This window comes from Atheta coriaria, unplaced genomic scaffold, assembly GCF_025399875.1.
Source record: "Atheta coriaria isolate IRGN ID8LTWV9N9 unplaced genomic scaffold, Caltech_Dcor_3.1 hic_scaffold_9_pilon, whole genome shotgun sequence".
Classification (NCBI taxonomy): Eukaryota; Metazoa; Arthropoda; class Insecta; order Coleoptera; family Staphylinidae; genus Dalotia; species Dalotia coriaria.
In genome coordinates, this window is record NW_027045451.1 from 173,806 (window position 1) to 194,874 (window position 21,069).

The 21,069-nt window shown below is 40.6% G+C and overlaps 2 protein-coding genes across 2 annotated transcripts; one reads left to right on the plus strand and one right to left on the minus strand.

Annotated features, from left to right (window-relative positions):
• Positions 1–940: 940 nt before the first annotated feature.
• Positions 941–20,820, plus strand: LOC135797995 (protein espinas-like). The gene is made up of 5 exons (XM_065310636.1): positions 941–1,634; positions 16,532–16,793; positions 17,253–17,495; positions 17,553–17,756; positions 17,811–20,820. The coding sequence occupies exons 1-5, from the start codon at positions 1,135–1,137 to the stop codon at positions 19,275–19,277; spliced, it is 2,676 nt and encodes an 891-aa protein (XP_065166708.1). The 5' UTR covers positions 941–1,134; the 3' UTR covers positions 19,278–20,820.
• Positions 13,461–16,468, minus strand: LOC135797996 (neprilysin-11-like). The gene is made up of 8 exons (XM_065310637.1): positions 16,063–16,468; positions 15,280–15,965; positions 15,010–15,230; positions 14,814–14,939; positions 14,534–14,759; positions 14,302–14,473; positions 14,008–14,255; positions 13,461–13,950 (listed from the first exon to the last, which is right to left on the minus strand). The coding sequence occupies exons 1-8, from the start codon at positions 16,226–16,228 to the stop codon at positions 13,606–13,608; spliced, it is 2,190 nt and encodes a 729-aa protein (XP_065166709.1). The 5' UTR covers positions 16,229–16,468; the 3' UTR covers positions 13,461–13,605.
• Positions 20,821–21,069: the final 249 nt, after the last annotated feature.

Below are 21,069 nucleotides of genomic sequence, written 5' to 3' on the forward strand. Positions count from 1 at the left end.
CAAGTTTTATTCACTAGTTTTCCCGTCTAATTCCTTTTTTATACTTGTTTACAGTGCAATTTTAGCTACTGCTTTCGTTTTTTTCCAATTCTCGCAGTGGTTAATCGTGCGACAAATTGTAAATGTTGTAAAAAACTCATCGCCTTCTCGAATATCATCACAACATGCTGCGTGAAACATGATACGAAATCTCAAAAATTTCGAATCTTTTATTTCGTGTTCATCGGCAATAAAATAAACGTTTAAATTCACGCAACTGATTAATGTTTATACGAATATTCGATTTCCACTCGAAAGATAATTATAATAAAACCGGAGGTAAACAATTTGTTACCCGCCAGGGTATTGATCGAAAATCAAGTTTACGCACAACAAATTGCCCTCGAAAAGATCGAATATTTCTTCGAGAGCAAACGAAACATGTTCAATAAATCAGAACTTGGACTATTAACTGACTTAAGTTAGGTTTAGTGCGACTAGCTTCTTAACTCTATGTAGATTCGTTTTACGTTTACGTTTAACCCTTTTTTCTGTATTCATTCGTCGTGTGGATGGAGCCGAAGGAATTTTAATTTCCCGTAGCGAATTCATCCGAAACGTATCAAGTTAAAAGCTTCGTTTCACTTTCGATCGTGGTCGTAAATTTTAATTATAAAAATGTGTAATTCGAAAAGATTGCCAGATTCGGCTCTGATTTTACGAGCTTTGTTTTGATATCGGTGGTGATTATTTCGATCGTTAAATTAAGCTACTTGCGATTTTTTAATTTTTGATTTTTGAATGTTCGTTGAATTCTCGCGCGTCGAGCGAGCCGAGTTGGTAAACATTGTGTCTTTCGTGTGTGTAGTGGGAAGGTGCGACGCAGGTAAGCAGCGCGCGCGCACTCGCAAGAACACCACAACTCAACGCAACCGACAAGTGACTTTAGTCTCTTATATCGCGGCGGTCAGTCGGTGCGTGGCGTGCTTACACTATCGGCCCGTGATCGGAAGACCACGGAAACCGTTTTAACATTTCCAACAACCCTCGAGAGTGTGGATTAAAATTACGCAGGTGCTGTGCGACAGGTGCATCTTGAATATAATTTCGTGGTTGTTGTGATTGTGAAAATGCACATTTGAATAAAATAGAAATATGATAACCGCGAACGCGAACCCGGTTAGTACCCCGGCATTCCGCCGGGATACCAACTCGGCGAATGTCCTCATGTGCAAGCAATGGTGGAAAGTCTGTTGGATGTACGGTGATCAGGAAAAATACTATCGCCAACTCTATGGTAAACGTGCCGCGCTGAGGAGTAAGACCTCTGCTCTCGACAGTGGTTTCAACACCTCGTCATCAAACGAAGGTTCTTCTACGACGCGTAAACCTTTCTATGAGAATTTCCCGCAACCGAATTCGACACAGTCGAATTTATACAGTGCTAATTTTCAATCGGCGTCATTTTTCACTCCGATTAAAAATGCGAGGAATTTTGATTCGTGCACAAACACGCGCAGTGCTGGTAATAGTGTGGGGTCCGGATCACCTCAAAATATTGTTGACTCTGATGATATCGGGCATCATTCGCTGCCGGTCACCTTGCAAATGTTGGATATACGCCATCGAAGTGGTCCGGATAATCGCGACAATGAGTAAGTAAACTTTTTCGAATTTGGTACGGTGCGGTGCGGTCAATTCTTCGCGTGGCATGTCATGTTTCGTGGTCATCATAATTCATCAGCGGCTGGCGAGTCATTGTGAACCGCAGCAGCATGCTAAGAGTTAGAATGCGTTGTGGTGTGATTGATTGACGTAATCTGAGGCCGTTGCCAGCGTAAAAATTTAAATGTTTTCGGAGGAGACGCTTTGATTAGTTGGGTTTTCAAAGTAAAATGTATAAATTATGCGATATTATTAAGACAACACCTTGGAATGAGGTCGCGTTTCGCTCGGGGATTTGAAATTTTTGCGCGCGTCTAATTGCGGAAATGGTTACTTTGTTTTTCTATATAATTTCCACTGCGGAATGGCATCTAGTGCAAAAAATGCCTCTCCCAAGCTAATTGGACACCGTTGCAGAAACTTAAACTTGCAGCCAGCGTCTGCAGCAGCGTAATTATGAAAATTATAGCGCAATATTATAATTTTCTCTCTGTTGGCGCGCTGCTTCGCCACTGCAGATGCACTTAGTACTTTCGTGTTTGCTTAAAGTGAAAATGCACACATTTACTTATCTTTTCAAATACACAACATAGGTTTTGTGCAGGCAAGTCCTCACAGACATTATCAATTAATAATTTGTGTGCTAAAAATAGAATTCCGTAGGCAATTGAATTAAAAATCCAATTAGCATGCCGTAGGGCGCATGCGCAAGAACGCACCGTAGTTAATTGGACTCAGGTGTACCAGACATACCTCTTCCTCAATTTTTTATTCTTCGCATGCATATACATGCATACAAGTAATTTTATTCATTCCTCCACGCAAAATGGAATTGACATGTCGTCAATTAAACAGTTCTAACCTCGATTTTACCTGCTGCAATCGTGGATTTTTGCTTGTCGGGCGAGTTTATGTGCTCGTAAAATTTATGACGATCGGGGCGGTCATTACGCGGCCGGGATTAATCGTTTTTATTGTAATCGCGTCTTCGCCGGCCTTGTCAACTCAAGGGTTGACGTTGTTAACTATATGCCGGACAGTGCTAAACTAATGGTTCATGACGTCTTGGCTTGGAGTCCGAACAATGCGCATTCCCGCGCCGCAAATGAGCGATCGATCAATCGAGACGGCTTTTTTGATTAATTGTCGGTACGCGTGCGCCGCGCACGTTCACGCTAAACGTCTTCTCCTGGCTCGGGACGCGCTCAGATCGTTAGCGATAGCGATCGTCCGATTAAAACGCGGACAATATTATATGCGGGCTTTGATCGATTGATAATATTTTTAGATGGTAGACATGCTTTTTATCTCTGCGTGGTGACTGTTTTTACAGCAATTTGTTTTTCTTCGATCGGTACTGATACAGATTTCCAGCCGGGTAACCGTACTTTGCGCGCGCAAGTTCAACTTTATTCCATCCGACTCTTTGTCGAGTCATGGAGCCGCCTAGGACTGGAAATAGAATATCTTTCGAATTGCCAGTTGTGCTTGTTTTGTATGTGTGTGTGTGTGTGCTACCTGTGTGCTGCAAGCCGCCGTCGCGAGCGGCATAAACAATCGATATGTTCGCAAGAAATATTCGCGGTTCCGCGCCAGCGCCGCCACTTTGTGCGCTTGCGCAGGCGACTGAGTCACTGGCCATGCTCAGGTGGCTGCTCGCGGTGCTCAGCGATTTCCGATGCCGCGAGATGGACGATTGCTACCTGAACCCGATGCGCAGGAATGGCGGAAGTTGTTTTACACCCATCAAATCAATCAAAAACTTAGATGCAAGAAATTCTTCGTGTGGGAATAAAAATTGGTTAGGTTTATTTGCGTCTTCTCGCGTTGATTGTTTTTTATTGCAAACTTTTTGTTATAATCATTGTTTAACTCCTTAATTTTCATATGCACCGCTAGCGGTAGAAGGGACTCTTGTTCAAGGCACCGTACGAGGCTAGCGGTAGATGTGACTCGTGTTCGGGGCACCGTACGAGGGTAGCGGTAGAAGTGACTCGGGTTCGGGGCACCGTACGAGGTTAGCGGTAGAAGTGACTCGTGTTCAATGCACCGTACGTAGCTAGCGGTAGAAATGACTCCCTTTCAGAGCACTTTGCGAGGGCTGCGGTAGAAGTGACTCGCGCTCAGGGCACCGTACGCGGATGAATGTATAGCTGACTCTCATTTACTTTTGCATTAAAATTTCATCTCTTTGATTTCCAATTTATCAACTAGCTTTTCTTATAGAGAATTTTCCAGAGATTAAGAATCTTCAATCCGATCTTTTCTATCATATTTAGTTTTTGAGATAATTCCTATCAAAGTCTCTGAAACATTAATGTTGAAAGTCTGTTAACGTCCATTGCAATTAAGTCCAAAACGCTCAAAATTCTTACGCAGTGCGCAACTCGATTATGATTAGTCTAATTAAACCCGCCGTTGATTTTGATTCGTTAATAGCTTTTACCACACGGCGCGCTCATGCCTCATTTACATCTAAAACCAACGTCAACTGCGTGTTGAGATCCATGAACATCGATAACCACATACTTTACGACACAGGAGTTTAATAGTTAAATATTTAAACAAACCGAGTGAAGTTTGGAAATCATTGACGTATTGACATGATGCTGCCATGCGACGCGATGACGATGATGAATCGCGCGTTTGCTCCATTTATATGTAAATGCCTGGGCCATTATTACGTGTATTATCCGGAGCGATCAGATTAGCCCGGCGTGTTAGCAGAGATGCCGCGCATTCCGATGTGCGCGCGTTTGCGCCAGGCCCAATAGTCCAATAAAATCATCATTCATCAAAGTTGTAAACGTTCGCGGTAAAACAGCGCCGACGCCGTCCGTATCTCGACGCATCAATCGACAAGATGTCTTCAATCTTTGTGATTGATTGTACCGGGTGCTGGAGATTTTTTTTGTTATCGCCCGGTGCTTATCACCCGAGAAAACGTCTTTTCTCAATGTTGTAGAGTTAATGCTTTGCTGGGTTGTTGGGGAACATTGATGTCGATGATAATATGTAATTTTCTTACGTGTTTTTTTTTTCTGTTGCAGGTAAGTTGGAGCCGAGCGTTAATTGTTTATACCTGGAGGTACCGTCTGGCGTCTTCTGAGAGACAGATTCACGCAATTTGTGAGAGTTTTTCTTTTGTTACCGTCTAACTTAGCAACTTTTTATTCGGTTACATGTTTTGCTCATGATTGTAAAACAAAGACGGAGAAAATGTGCTCGGGTATTTAAAATTTTGAACATTTTGAACGGATGTCGTTATAATTAGCCATTCTCAAAGCATGGCAAAGTTTTAAATCGACTGCAAGTGAAATTAAATATTAAATAGCACAACGAATGTTGTGGTAGCGTTATCTGGGCGGCATCTAATTATGCTTTTCCGTGGCTTTTTGATCATCCAGGTCATCATCCGGCTGTGTGAAATTTTACGAATTGAAATGATTAAATTCGCTTTAATTATTACTTAGCCGGCGTTAATCTACTTAGCTACTCGTGTATCACACGACTGGTTTTTGAGATTCACTAGAGAATAATGCGCGCCGAGGTTTTTTGACAAATCAGTGCTTTTAGACATGAAATTACGAGGTAATGCGCGTTTGGTCATTAGGTATAGGTACGTAAATTACACGTACGGTACAATGAACAGCATTAAAGAGATATTGACATCTTTGAAGAGGTAAAAAGTCAGAAAGTCATCAGGTTCTGTCATTAGGCAATAAACATTCTAAGCAAAAAGTCTTTAGATCATGCAGGTATCTTAAGGAATGTGTCACCTTTTTTTTAAACTTTTAATGCACTTCTTGCACATTTTAAGTTAAATTTTTGCGACAAAAAGCAGTCTATGTTATTCTCCTGGGATCAAAATACCTCTGTACCAAAATTTATCAAAATTTATTTAAGAGTTTTCGTGTAACAGCGGCACAAACATACAGTTTGGCTAAACTTACGACTTGGGCAACTTTCCTCATTGCCTGAATGCGATTATTCAAATTTTGTTTATCGTACATTTTAATTATAAATCATTCCAGCCGGGCTTCTTATTGGCTCCGAATCGACGTTTGTCTTTGACGTTTTAATTAGCCACGCCACCGTCTGTCGCTTAAGGTGTGTGTGTGTTTGGGAACGATTTCGAACGTTTACAGTTGCGTCATTTTAATTTACATCGCAAGCGCATGTTTGATTTATTGTTTATCTAATAAATCAGGTGGCAGCCTATAATTTGGAGGCATCATTTAAATATTTAGAAAATTCACTTAAATTACAACGCATGAGCGCGCATTGACAATTATGATTTGGACATTTTTCCGATCAAAAAATGCCTTTCTACACTTTCACGATCGATTGCGCTGCAATCATCTAGTGTTTCATTTGTATTTCTTTAGTTTTGTGCCGGCAATGTTGTCGTTGTGTCAACAGTAAAACGCGAAATTTACAGTCGTCGCATTTAGCTCGCTATAAACAACGCGCATTCGTTCGGCGTTACGAATCATAAATTAAAAGTCGACGGCGACGTTTAAGCGAAACGCACGCGCATATAAATAGATAAATCCGAACATGGCGGCTGATTTTATGCGCCGATTCATTTCACATCACTTTTTGCTGTTTTGTTGCGCGTTGTTATTCGCTGATTCCATTTCTTTTACATCGACATTAAACGGTGTAATTTACAACAGCACAACAAGTGATGCTGATTAACACAAACGAAACACGAGTGTTTTATTTTTAATGTCCATGCAGGTGAAATGCAAAAACTAAAAATCTGTGCACAGGAAGCACCACAAAATGCTAATTAAAAGTAGCTGCGTATTTAATTCACGTGTATGCGCGCGCGCAATCAAGATGTTCGTAATTAACATTCCGATACGCGCTTGGCGCATGTATTCATTAACACTTTCTACCAATCTCTAGCCCGAAATTCGGCGCGCTTTTAGTATTTCAATATTACGAAGCGGTCATTTAAATAATTGGCCAATTAATAATCGTGAACGGGAATTAAGAGCGAACGCGATCGATTAATAAAAAGCTTTTAAGCGCTTATTAATGCGACCGACTTGATCTACGATCGAGAATCTTGACAGTAATACTTACAAATTTGCTGGAATTAGTATAATACGCAGTGAATGATTATTTTCGGAACGTTGATTCCATTTTTGCGCTAGTGCGCATGCGCGCTAAACGTTTCACTGGCGCTGCTACCGCGTCTTCGCTCTGTTGAATTTTCCCATCATTATGTGCGCAACTTTTTTTTCTCTCCTTTCGAAACTTGAACTTGAAGCACACAGCGCAAACACTTTCAAAACTTTGCGCGTGTTTATTTTTGCAATGCTAATACTAGACACTTGTCCATAGCTTAATTTACGTGCGCTTCTCGACTTTAACTTTTCGATTAACACACCGGATGGTTAAGTGGCAAAGTGCAAGCGCAATGGAATTGCATAAGAGCGCATTAGGCGCATTAGGATTAGCGCCTAGAAAACACTCTTAATTGTTTGCACCGTTAACTTCCTTTCACTTCGATAGCGAATTGCAAGATTTAAGCGGTTCATTTATAAAACACGGCGTAGCATTTTTTGCGTTTAGTTTAATCTCGTTTTTTATTCACTCCTGGGAGTCGAAAAATACTAATTGCAAGAAAAGCAGAGGCGAAAGAAACTGCAACTTGCCTCGGAGCATATTTTTTGTGATCATCCATTGCGGTGGGGTGTTTAAGAAGCAAAGAAAGCAATTATAAGGGTCGCTTCCTCTCGCTGCGCGCTGCGATGGACGATTTAATCGGCGGAAGCGAGCATTGCTTGAGGGGGTGGTTTCTCCCCGTACCTACCCTTCTCCTAAGAGCGGTTAACTTAAACGGTGTGTGCACAGAGACCAGCACAACGGTTAAAACAAGCACTCTTTTCGGCGTGGTTGGAAAGTGGAACAAATTAACCCTCGCAAGATGCGGGACCACTACCGTCCTTAGTTTATTTCGACCACGGAATTCCTTCAAAACGGAAATTTCGATGGCTGGGGGAGATGATGAGTAACAGTGATGAGAAGCCATTCGAAACGATCGCGCACTTAAAATCAGCTAAGCGGAATTAAAGACGGGGTGAGGTGAGGGTGGTAGAAGGTTGAGACAATCAAAAGGGACTTCATTAAGCGACCAGTGCAGTAAAACATTTGCGTGTTTTTATTTCTCTACTACGAGTTATGTTTTATTTTTATTTTGTATTGTCTGGTAGATGGCGCGGTTTTAAACTTTCTAAGCATAAACCTGTCAGCAAACTTACAATTCCAATTCTTATTCACATCCAAATCTATTCTAATGCATTCGTAATACCTATGTGTGGGTCGCTTTGTAAAAGGTCATTCCAAGAGACCACCAACGAACCGAGAGCAAGGACATCGCTCAATATCGATAAACTAAACGAAGAATCCATTCGCGCTATTGATTTAAGACTCAATTCGATTTGATCGATGTTTTATTACATGTGTGCTAATTTCAATTATTTTTATTGAGTAGCAGAGTTAATACGCGGTTGTGACTCACGGTTGAAGTTGTTTAAAGTTGGAGCAAAAGTGAAAGGCAGCCGAAGGTAATAAGCAATAAAATTTAGTTTCGAATTGTAAAGCATCAAAATTCCAAAGGAAAATATTGATTAATAGCGAAATTTCTTCACTTTTTTTAGTAAAGTCTCATTATTTTCTTATTCATACCCGCGTCTGTTTGTATTTTATCTTTTACGGCCGCAGCATCTTGATAATAATTAGTTACTAATTATTTGCTGCATGTTGTTTGCACAAAAAGCTTCTCTGCGAACAATAAGGAAATAGATACGAATGTAAATCAAATATTCGAAACTCGTGCACTGCGAATGTATGAATAAATGAAATAGTTCTTTGATTGTCTAAGATAAAGATGAGTTTTTTTGGGAAACTTATTTGGATTCGATCATTTCATCGTATTTAATTGCTGATGCTGCGTTTCGCAACGTTTCAACGTTTCAATCAATGGAAGAAAACCGCTGCGTGTATTGCGCAATAATACAAGTAATGATAATTTGAATTTAATCGTTTTATCCCGGAGTAATGCGTGTTGAATAAGATATTTGATTGAATTGTGCTGGATGTGGATGTTGATGTTCAAAATTGGACATTTTACTGCGCTTACTGTCCGAGTACAAAGAAGTCAAACGCACTTAATGCGATTTTAATAGTCTCTGACAGACGTTTTTGGAAGTTGAATATTTTTTCATATTTTCTTATTATTTATTGTGCACACTTAACGAATTTTTGGAGATTTACGATGTACTTAAAATACTAGCTAATTTACAATCACAGCGATTAATTAATTCGTAGAAGTGGCGTAAATGTTGGATTTACAGCGGTATTAATTCACATTAACATCTCTAATTTGTTGTACGAAGTATAATTCATTAAAAATGAAGATGGTTGTTCTCGGAATCAAAGTTTTCGAATTTAATGCCTCTCGAGGCGCTGCAATGGAAAGAAAACGAACGCGCGCGCTGAACAGCGTCTCTCAACTCTGCTCTCAACTCTGCAGTCATCGCCGACGGCCATAACTGCTGAGGTAGTTTTATAAAGATCATGATCACGCAGCGCGCAGGTTGGAGAGCGCGCTCTCAGTTATTATCCCGCTTCTTGCATCTTCAACTTCAACTCGCGACTTTCCGTCCTGCAACTACTCGAGGAAGAGTTTCTTGCGGTGTGCCGCGGTCGTAATATAGCTGAGAGCGTTGTTATTACTTCTGCGCGCAGCACTACGCAACAAGAAGTATAAATTCACTTTGTTCGACACATAACGAGGAGGGCACAAAAACACGCACAAAAATTCGCCGGCTTTATGTAGCGCCATCTTGAAAAACGCACCTAACCTCAAACATTCGCTTGCTTTTTTTTTTGTATTCTTTGACATTCGGTATTATAACTTGGTCATTACCATAGCAATCCGTCTTTACTAGCGTGCGTACTTGCCCTTCGAGGCACGCTGACCGGCCAGCATGCCAACCAACCGGACTTTGAGAGTAAAAGTGTGTGGTGTATGCGAGCAGGTTTCCATCCATCGCATTGCCAGAAGGGCACGTATTTAAATTTTAATTGAAAACGAAATTAATGGAAAACTACAACAAACTTATACGCAGTTTTAGTTTTGTTTGACGACAAGAATGCGTAATTGTCGGGTGTGTACCTACATACATACATACATTAGCAGCAGATATAAATCCCACCTACGTTTTTTCCAACCTGCTGCGGACGCTGTTTTGCATTTAAATATACAAAAAGCGCAAAATGAGGAAATCGCGCACCCGAGGCTGCCGCGTTCCAACGATAATCGACTTGCAACACATCAAATATGACATAAAAGATCACAGCGGGCGAAAAATGAGGTTATGTACGACATGCAAGATGGCGCTGGGGAAAGATTCATGGCGTTTATTTGCATTCTTGTGCAGTATATATCAATAACAGTATTAAGATTAAGATTAAAGCGTCAATTAAGCGAGGTGCGCTTGCGCCGTTTGCGGAAATTGAGCAGCAAGGCATGCACGATGCGATTCGTTTCGTTCTGCTGCGACTTAAACAAATTGAAGAAACAAGAGACGATCCTGCGGTTAAGCAGCGCGCTGTGCACGCTTTTCAATTTGTTGCGGCGTCACATCTATATTACAAACTTTACAAATTTCATTTGCCCTTTCATTTTAGATTAGGTTACAAGGTTAGGTATTAGGTATACCGGTTTAATATAATACCGGTATTGAACTCAAAATTCACATCTTTAGTTCCCTACATCTAAAATCAAATAGAACATGTTTCGTAAAAATGAATATTTGGCTCCTAGCTGAGTTGGAAAAGTGCTTCATCATTTTTATTTGAATTGCGCAATCCACACTGCATCCGACAGTTGTTGTAGATGTGCTAGACATTCGAGTGGTCTCCTGCATCTTCAGCTCAAGTTGTTTTCGTTGAAAGCAATAGCTGCAGATGGTCGATAGTCGTATTTATCAATTTTGATCAGGCACCAAGCAGCAAGGGTCAGAATATTATTCATAATAAATTCAAAATGAATGAGGTTACGTGAGAAAGTACCAAAAAGTTGTGTTTTAAATCATGTAGACTGTGTAATAAGCAAATTATGCAAATATAATTTCGTTTCTTATGAGCTATGCGTAGGTAGTGGTTTTAAGAGAAATTCCAAAGTGTAGGTAGTTTAATCAAACATAATAATCAATCGATTTCCGATCGTCGTCTGGTCATCGGTGAGTAAACACTCGAGAAGAAGCCATTTGTTATTTTTAATGTTGTATAATTAGACAGATATCTAATTACACACGTCTGAGCCTCCAAAGCTCACTTATCCTCAATGGGTGAATAGGCTTGATGAAAAATGATGTGGATAAAGAATAGATAATACGATGACATTTAAATATTAAACAATCCTCGTTACTTGCTTTTCGTTAATTGAAAGCTTTCAACAGGATCATCAATAAAAATAAAGACATTAATAATAAAACTTTTTATCGAAATTTCAGAATATTTTTTATTTAAATTGAAAAAATCAAGAAAAAATTGCCGCTGCTAATGAATGTAATTAGTCAATGGGAAAAAATCTTCTCGGGAATTCTTCAGCGTTTTGATCAGTAATGTTGTGTGATATTCTTTGATTTCGTGATTAGATTTGGAACATTCTCGCCGGATTCGAGACAACAAACACGAACGAATCTTATTAAAACTATAACGAGCATTCTTTCTGTTTGATGTGAAAACGCCGCGCGACATGCGCTTGAAACGTGTTTCGTTTGTCGAGTTGTCGACTAATGTGATAAATTCATCAGGTGGAATGTGTTCTCCGCGTGCCGCTTCTAATGGAAACCGATTTTCCATTAATGTTGGACATTTATCAAAAAGTTTTGAATTTTATTGATTTTTTAAAGTTTTTGTTACTTTCTACACATATGGCTAAAGTTTTAATGATGAATTTATTATTAATTTGAGTAGTAGGTATATTTCCACTGGTGCATCTGGATGAAGTGGAGGGGGAAGGTTCTAGAACCTGTGAGAATATACTACTAACTTAATTGATTTTAAATTTTTAATTTTAGTAAATTTTTCAATTGTTTCTTTTTACACTTGATCAAACTTTTAACGGTGAACTTAAGAAAAATATGATTATAACACGAATCTAACCTCAATATTAGATTGTTCATTGTTCATATACTGACGGATGTTTTAATGAAGTGAGAAGTGGGAATTTGCACATATATTGATTCGCATAAAATGAATGGGAAAAATCATAACGGCGCGAATAAATGTGATAAATGTCCATCATTCTCCGCCACAGCTCGCGCGCCGCCTGCATGTACAGTTATTATTGCGCATGCAATACAACATGCAGAATCCATGTGATATAGTTATGACAACACATCGAGTAGCAGTTACATGCCAAACAGAACAAACGGCTAATCTATCTACTGCATAGATATTCTCGTATTATGCTGATAAAGTGATTGGATAACTGCAAATCGGCCATTTTGAAACAGATACATATCATTTTTACGTTTACAGTTGTGCGTTAACATTATAATATCGCTAATAATAAGATATTATCTATTGTTATGTCGCGCGCAAAAAATAATTCATAGCTGCATAGAAACAAAAGATGCATTGTTGCAGCGCAGCGCCATTTTGTGTTGTGTGTGCGCATGAACTTGACTTAAGTATGGTTTACGCATACATTATGCGCCGCTCTCGCTAAGCATGTTTGTTCTTCGAATTTTTTCCACCAACAACGCGCTTCTGTTTAATATTCAAATGAAGCTACCTGAACAAACTTGACTCAAACTTTAAGTCTACTTGTAATTCACTCGAAACAACCGAAACTAGTCGTAGGTATGTGGTACAACTAGCTCGGAATATTAATAATGTTTGAGGTTATGTTTCGTTGGTGGGGTGACACTTATTTATGCGCAAGACGATAAAATATGAATCGGTCCTTATCGCATTTTATCGGATTCTGCACGGCTGGACTCTCACTCTCGGCGGCGGCGCGGTGCGCGTAAAAGTCCCTAAGTGGTGCTACATTATACTGGTTTATGGGCCCACATTGTGTCGATATTGTGCCTGCGTACGCCTATCCTAAAATATTGACGTCGAACGTATGCAACGCATTCCTCAAGTTTAACTGCGACCACAATTCGACCAGCTCTGAATTCAGGTTATGTTGTTTGTATGTTATTATGACCAGATGTGATTTGTGCGCGGTGTACGTGGCTTTTTCTAAGCGCATTTGTAGTCCTCGGAGACGCGTCGACCCCGAAGGGCAATTGAACTTGCCCGATCCGAACGCATTAACATTTTGCGGCTTTAACAACGCACTTGAAGCGTTTGTTGGTTGAAGAAGAAAACAAAAAACTAGTTAGTGTTATTACAATCACAAGTCAAACATGACTAAGGTACGAGGTACAAGCCTTTTTTAAAAAACTTGAATCAGAAAAGTTAAAAAATTACTCAAAATTGTTTGACCTCTGGAGTAAAGGATGTAATAATTAGAAATTAATTGTTTACAATTATTGCAAGCATTTGTTACGCATTGTACTAGTCTGTGTGGAAAAAAAGAATGTCCTAAGTATGTTAAATGTTTGTCGCGCAAAGACAAGCCACTAATTCAAAGCGATGTTTATTATTAACGCGCCGCCATAAATATCGTACACACGTGTACACGACACGACGTCGTTAAAGTTATGTCCGCGGCTCGACCGGCTCGCGAAACATCGTCCGACTCTATCGATAGAAAGAAATAAGTGTGTGTTGGTGCGTGTTTGTGCCATACCGGCCCGGCCGTGGCCGCCTAGCAAGAAAAACCAAAGGTATTTGGTAACTGGTGGACGAAACCATCCGTTCTGATCATGACAATTGCGGAAATACGGTAACAGTAAGGCACGGTACCGTTTATTGATATCAAAACGTACATTTGCTTAACGGATTCATTTGGCTGCCCCTTTTGCACTTGAAATCGGCAGCAAAACGCTGGGATTTTCGTAATGTGGAAAATATCCGAAACGAAGCGACGCCATGAACATCCGGTGTCGGGTGTGGGTGCAGTACGTGCGCGGCTTCCTGTGGATCGCAATAGTAGCGCGCGAAACTGATCCAGAACAATTGTCGTGGAGTGTAGTTTGTGACAGCTGGCAGATGGAGATTATCGGTGAGTTTGGCTGGTTCCAAACGGCGGTACACTTCGTAGGCCGAATGGGTACCGATGATGTCCGCCATGTTTTCATCCAATGTAACGGAACCGTTTAACTGAAAAATCGCAGCTCAAAATTTATCTATGAGATATTATGATGTCGTAAATCTAACCTCAACTCGATATTTATCCATTGCATACGCTTCATACTCTTCTGCTAGACATTTATGATGATTTGTGTAATTGTCTATGAGTTCGTTGGTCCACAATGGGTTGGGTTGACCATGCTGACCATATTTTTGCGCGAACAACGAGAAAATGTGGGAGAGTTCATGACCGATTAGGTGGCCTAGTCGGGAGTAGTTTATGTAATCAGGCAGTGTGTTGGAGTATAATTGATGAATTAATCCGGTTGGTATTCCTAAAATTTTGGTAAATTAATTGAATTTTAAGTAATGTTTACTGACCGATATAATTGTTGGATAAGTAGAATGCATTTGCAGATGCGTCCATTTCCAACAATCCTATTTGGGTAGATTCTAAAGTTGTTTTATTGTACAAAATATCATAATGGTAAGAGTCTGTTAGTGGCTTTAGGCTCAAGATTGCAGAAATGTAGTTTTTGGTTTTACTTAAATCCTAAAACCGAAAAATTTCTAGTTTGAGCGGGAAACATAGAAAATAATGAATTAATCTTACATTTTGACCATAATCTATATGAAATTCACTCCCATCTAATTTTCCACCAATGAAAAATTTCATACTCCTTAATTTCTCCTCTAAAAATATTTTCATTTCATCATCTACCCATTTTACTTTTCTTATTTTGGTATTAATTTCTTCTCTGATTGCAATTATCATTTTTTTCACTTGCTCTCTATGTGGATTCGTCTCGGCTAGTTTTTGATTGGCAATTAATGGCATTCTATAAATTTAACAATTTTCTACTGCATAATTTTAAAATCAAAATAAAATTTACATTTTGTTCACTTCGTCAATGCATAAATGTCGTCGTTGACCCAAAGTAACTTTGGGTGCATTCGGGACGTTGTACCACAGCTGCATATCCTTCAGTACTTCCCAAATTATGTAATTCACTAACACTCTATTATAACAACAGAAAACGTCAACAATAATAAAAATTAGTTTGTTAAATGTATAAGTATTTTACGCACCTTCTCGGCGTTTGCTTCAAGAGTCCTTGTAGTTCCCGAATGTATTCTTGCATAGAGGTATCAAAAATAATAAATTCGGAAGTATTAAAATCGCGTCGCATTGTTAGAACAGCGAGTATGTGTGCCCAATTGATTTGCGAGGCTTGTGTTACACTCATTACCTCTCCTATTGTAATTAATTTTGGTTCTGCTTTGGTTGCGTTTTCATATTTGCTCAAAATCTTAAAATTTAATGAATTTCTTTCCATCGTCAGCAATTATTATACTTACTTTGATCAATTCCAGAGTAAAATCTCCTAAATAATTAATATCATAACCATTTTTGGTCCTATCACCCCCGAAAGTTTCTAGGGTCCTATACAAAAATGCTTCATTTTCCTTCCGAAACTCTTTACTCATCGCCGCTTCTCCTAAACTTGGCGGTGTGACCATTAAATAATTCTTCCCATCTGTATAATTTCTATACGACCGCAATCCAAAAAACATATCACTTCGAAATCCCATCGTTTGCAGTTTACTTATAAAATTGAACCATACCCAGTTGAAATTCAAAGCTCCCGAATGGCCCGAGAACGCTTCATCCCAATTATTGCTAATTAGTGGCCAGCCGCCGAGCGGCGCAATCAACTCGCGCTTTAAAAGCTCGACGCCTTCGTCGATGGCGCTACGGTTCATGCACGTGCGGTACAAGTAGCGCAGATTTGCAACTCCGATATCGTTTGCTTCTGATTCCAAGGCAGAAGCATCGAAGACCCGCTCGAACTCTCTGCGCGCTGAAATTTCGCTCTGTACCAGCTCGGATACAGTGGCGTTCGGGTTGCTCCCGGCGAAGAAGTTTCCGCATGCGAAGCGGGCGAAATTATGGCAGGGATCTGCTTCAGCGTCGATTGCATTCAGGAATTTTGAGGCAGTTTGCACGCAATCGGCGGACATGCAAACGGGAGCTTGGTTTCCACCTAGAGACAATAGCTACTTAACTTAAGCTACTTAAGACCATTAAGTGTAAAATGCAGTTTACACAGTTGTTTTTTTCTGTTAGGTGTATGTACTTACTGGTGATGTGAGTAAAGAACGCGTACGTCATGATGGCAAATAATGTCAGAGACATTGCGATGACGATGATTAGAAGTTTTCTTTCCAGACGCGTTCGAAATTGCCACCATTCGCTGGCAGTTTCTGGCCGCTCTGGTTTATCATTGCATTGTTGTTGCTCATCCATGTTATTTCACCGTAGAATGCACTTTTTCCCTTGTTCACATACGAAACAAAAACCGGTGCGCACTTTTAAACAAAGCGCGTTTACCGCACAACGTAGCGTCGACGTGACTTTGCTACTGCGACTGGAAAACTTAATTTCGCTGGTTCTTTGGTCGGTTTTCAGTTGTCTTTAATTAGTTCCCATCAGCGCGGCTCTTTACTTACGTAATCGTTTAACGCTAACACGCTAAGAACAAAGCAGCTGGATGGGTTTTAATCACATGTTTCGAGTATGTTGAGTTAAAATTAATTTTAATTGTTGCAGACAAGTGAGCCGAACGTTCGCGTGGCCGGAGAGTGACATGTCTGCCAACGATGGAGGCGTACAGCCGCCGTCCATCTCACCGCCGGCATTACCATCGCCTGGGGGTAAACTACCATCGCTGGAGCCGGCGGATCGACTGCTCGGCAAAGGTTCACCTTTTGCGCAGTCAAATGATCCACAACGGCATTCGCAGTCGGATGATGATTCCGGCTGCGCATTGGAGGAATACACGTGGGTACCTCCCGGATTAAGACCTGATCAGGTGAGACTTAGCATATCGATTTGTTGTGTTTATGTTAGAAAACCAACGTTAAATTCTATGCGGTATAAATTCTTCCCTTTGAGTTTATTTATCGCCCGATTTCTATTTGCACGAATAAAGCGGGTTTGGTACGGAAGGCGGAATGGCGACGGCGCCTAAAAGGGCTCGTAAATACCGCCCGAGGCAATAATCGTAACGAGGCACTTAACTCGGCCCGAGGGAATGCCCCGTTGAGCGAGATTCCTTTGTTTTTGGACCGCTCACTTCTTGGCGTGTTTACGCTTGTTTTCGACATTCTTCTCGAAGCCGAAAATGATTAAAACTATGACTTGCACTACTCAGAAAGCATCTTGATTGATTATCTCCACGTTTAACGATGACATTCATAATTTTTTTATTATTGGATTTAATTATTAATTTACCTACGGGAAGAATTAATTTGGTTGGTGTTATCAACAGGTGCATTTATACTTTTCGGCGTTGCCGGAAGAGAAGGTACCCTACGTGAATAGCGTTGGGGAGCGTTATCGCGTGCGGCAGCTTTTGCAACAGTTGCCGCCCCATGACAACGAGGTGCGGTACTGCCACGCTCTCAGTGATGAGGAACGCAAAGAATTGCGATTATTTTCGGCGCAGAGGAAACGTGAGGCGCTGGGACGTGGTACGGTCCGACAACTTCAAACTCCTATGGCTTGTGATGCAGTAAGTTGAAGAAATTGTAATTGTTGGTGGGTTTGACATGAATTTTGTGTCTTTTAGTGTGAGGAATCATTGTCTACCGGAGATATTTGCGTGTTTGCTTCACGATGCGGTCCAAATGTTTGCTGGCATCCTGGATGTTTCTGTTGCTGTGTATGTCGAGAACTTCTGGTTGATCTTATCTACTTCTACAAGGAGGGACGACTTTACTGCGGCCGCCATCATGCCGAAACAATCAAACCGCGATGTTCTGCTTGTGATGAGGTATTAATTACTGTTTTGTTTATAAATATTGATTCTAAAGTTAATTTTTCGTAGATTATTCTTGCCGATGAATGCACTGAAGCAGAAGGACGTGCCTGGCATATGAAACACTTTGCTTGTTCCGAATGCGAGCGTCAATTGGGTGGCCAGCGTTATATTATGCGTGATGGCCGCCCTTATTGTCTCCACTGCTTTGACGCCATGTTTGCTGAGTACTGTGACTCTTGCGGCGAGCCAATTGGTGTCGATCAGGGACAGATGAGCCACGAAGGTCAACATTGGCATGCAACTGAATGTTGCTTTTGTTGTCACACGTGCCGCACATCACTTCTCGGGAGGCCATTTTTGCCGCGACGTGGCGCTATCTATTGTTCGATAGCATGCAGCAAAGGGGAACCGCCGACGCCATCAGACAGTTCAGGACCCAATTCGCGCGTTCCACGACAACCATTCAAAAGCAAGACACCACGCGCGCCTAGTCCTAATGGATCAAGTTCACCACCACCTTCGCCAAGTAGGAGACATCCTGGATCTCCCGCCATGTCTTCGCCATCTTCGCCGCCAAGTATGCTGCATGGGCAGTACTCGAAGCAGAATAGCCTGCCACGTTCACCGAAAATGGGCAGACGTGCATTGCAACGTTCACCAAAGACTGTACCCGAAACACCGGAGGAAGCGCCTTCAAGTCCCAAGGGCTTGGACAGGGTTTTATTAGAAAGAAATTTAGAACGCCTAATATCTGAAAGAGGCCCTACTCCTGACCTGGAAAAGTTATTACATGCTAGGGACAGGAGTAGAGAACCACTGCATCTTGCTGATTTGAGCTTGGATGATTGGCAACCGACAATGCTTACAGATAATACAAACGAGAGTAAAACGAAAGACGAAAGCAATACAAATACTAATTCTTCAGAAACGAATGCAAATAACGAAAATGAAAATGAGAGCGTTAACGACAGCGAAACTCATGAACGTCACGCATCTTCCATGCCAGAGTTGCCTACCGCTGCGGCAACTACTTCCAGTGCAACCACTTCCACTGCTAACACCCCTAGCTCTCCTTCAAAGCGCAGCAAAGCTTTGCTGAGTGTACGCTTTCAGGGGGATAACGAAGGTTTTGAAATCGACGAGGCAGACACCGCATCAGTGGAGGCGAAGAAATTCCCCCGCAGTCGTTCATACGCGGGTCGATCCAAGCATTGCGACACCCTCGACCGCCACTCGCAACACCGCCCCCGCAAGACCAATTCGGAAAGTCAAATGACGGCGAGTACAAGTCGCGCAAGTCGTGAAAGTCGTGACCACGACGACGACTACTGCTCAACATGTTCCTCAAGTTCGTCCAGCGACGACCTAGATTATCAATTGCCTCCTCGAAGGGCTTATGGTGGCGTGCGCATCAGTTACGTTCCTAACGACGCAGTTGCGTGTGCGCGACGGCGGCAAGCTGGCCATAAATCGCCAGGCAGCAAAAAGAATCAAAATATCGACGAGCGCGACAAGAATTGTATAATATCGTAATCTTATTCCTGAATACTACCTTGAACTGTACAAATTGAAGGAGGATATTTGAAACATAATCATTTTTATACGAATTTTGTTATTGAATTGTGTAGTTATATTGTAATATTTATTAAGCATATCTTGACAACGCGATACAATTGTAAATATGAGTAATATGTAAATAATGAGAACATAGCAATCACTAACAATGATAGGACAATATTGAGACTTCATTGTGTTCTTGTAATTTTGTACTAAACATTTAGAAATAGTTATCGACTACTGAGTTAATCTCTTCTCTGTTTTATTCAAGTGAATCTCGTTATTTTAAAAATTCATATGTTTGCCACTTGATTATTTATGAAAATAAAGGAAGTGCTATAAATAATCAGTCAAGGTTCTACGCGTAACCGCATTATGGGGCTTTTGGTGCTAGTGATGTTTTTAAAAAGTTACCATTTTTGGTAGAGGGGTTGTAGATAGATCTACCTGGATCTACCTATATTCTCGATGCACCAGTCGTGTTAGTCCCGCCGGTGTGACCGCACGCGTTCCTCTTGCAAGCCTCGTGTGTGTCCTTGGTTGAAGTTCGGTGTCCATCGATATTGCTAATAAGAAATACGTATCGGTTTTTGTGTTGTGAATTCGTGATGCGGTGCACTCTACCTCTGGAAAATTGGATTTGTTCAACCGTCACAATGCAGCATCTACGGCATGTACTTGCGGCAAACTGCGGGGGACGATAGTTGTAGTTTGCCGTCGTTTCACTGGTAGTGAAATAGTGAATAGTGAAATTAGTCAGTATATACAATAGAATTCTTATCGTCTTTGCTCCACGCGTTTATCAATGTTAGTGTAAAGACAAGTTTCATATTGCGTTCAAATCTTGCATTATCAGTTTGTTGCAGTCTACACAGGCTACAAAAATTAAATGAATCATTTATTAAATACTGGTTTGTTTCGTGTATGGCTTTCGTTGTTTTCAATTTCATTGCAATATCAATTTTGTTGCTTATTTGATAAATGTGTTTTGATTATTTTTAAGTTGATAAATATTTTCAAAGGTTAGATGGCGCTACGATGTACGGTTTTGCATTAAACATTGCTTGTTGGTGGTAGTGAGTGCACACTGTGTCCGTGTGGATCACGCGATTTCGCGCAAGAGATAAGTTTGTTTACCTGCAGGTATCGAATCTTTATTTCGTGGAATCAAAACACACCGTTGCTGTTTATTATATTAGTATCGTACATAGTAAATATTCTTCAATTCTTTCATGAATATAACTAACAATTTTATATTATTCTAATAAATTTTTATTATCAGCAGATGATTACGGACTAATGTGTTACCTGGTAAACGAGAAACGATACATGTTCAAATTAATTATCACTTAAATATTTAATGTAAAATCTGGCAATCTGTCAGCATAAGAAATCAGAATTACTCAAATCGAATTTTAATTTTTTATTACCTTTACTAATCTAAATTTCGAAACTACTGTATCATTTATAGATGGCAATAGCATGGACTAAAAATTGTAAAATAAACTTGTATTGTTTATTTCTATATTTATCAGCAAGCGTGAACCTTCGACACAAGAATTGTGTTTGTTTGAACACAATATACCCATTCTTATCGCATTGCCGTGTGTCGTCGTTGCCAGCACCTCACGCCGCATGTTGCTGCATCTTAGTTTAGTTTTGATCCCAGGTAAAGTGCCAAATGCAATTCGCGCACATGGTCGCATGCCATCGACGCGCCGGCCTTGCGCATTTCTTGCTTTCTTATCATAAACTGCCTCGTCGTTGC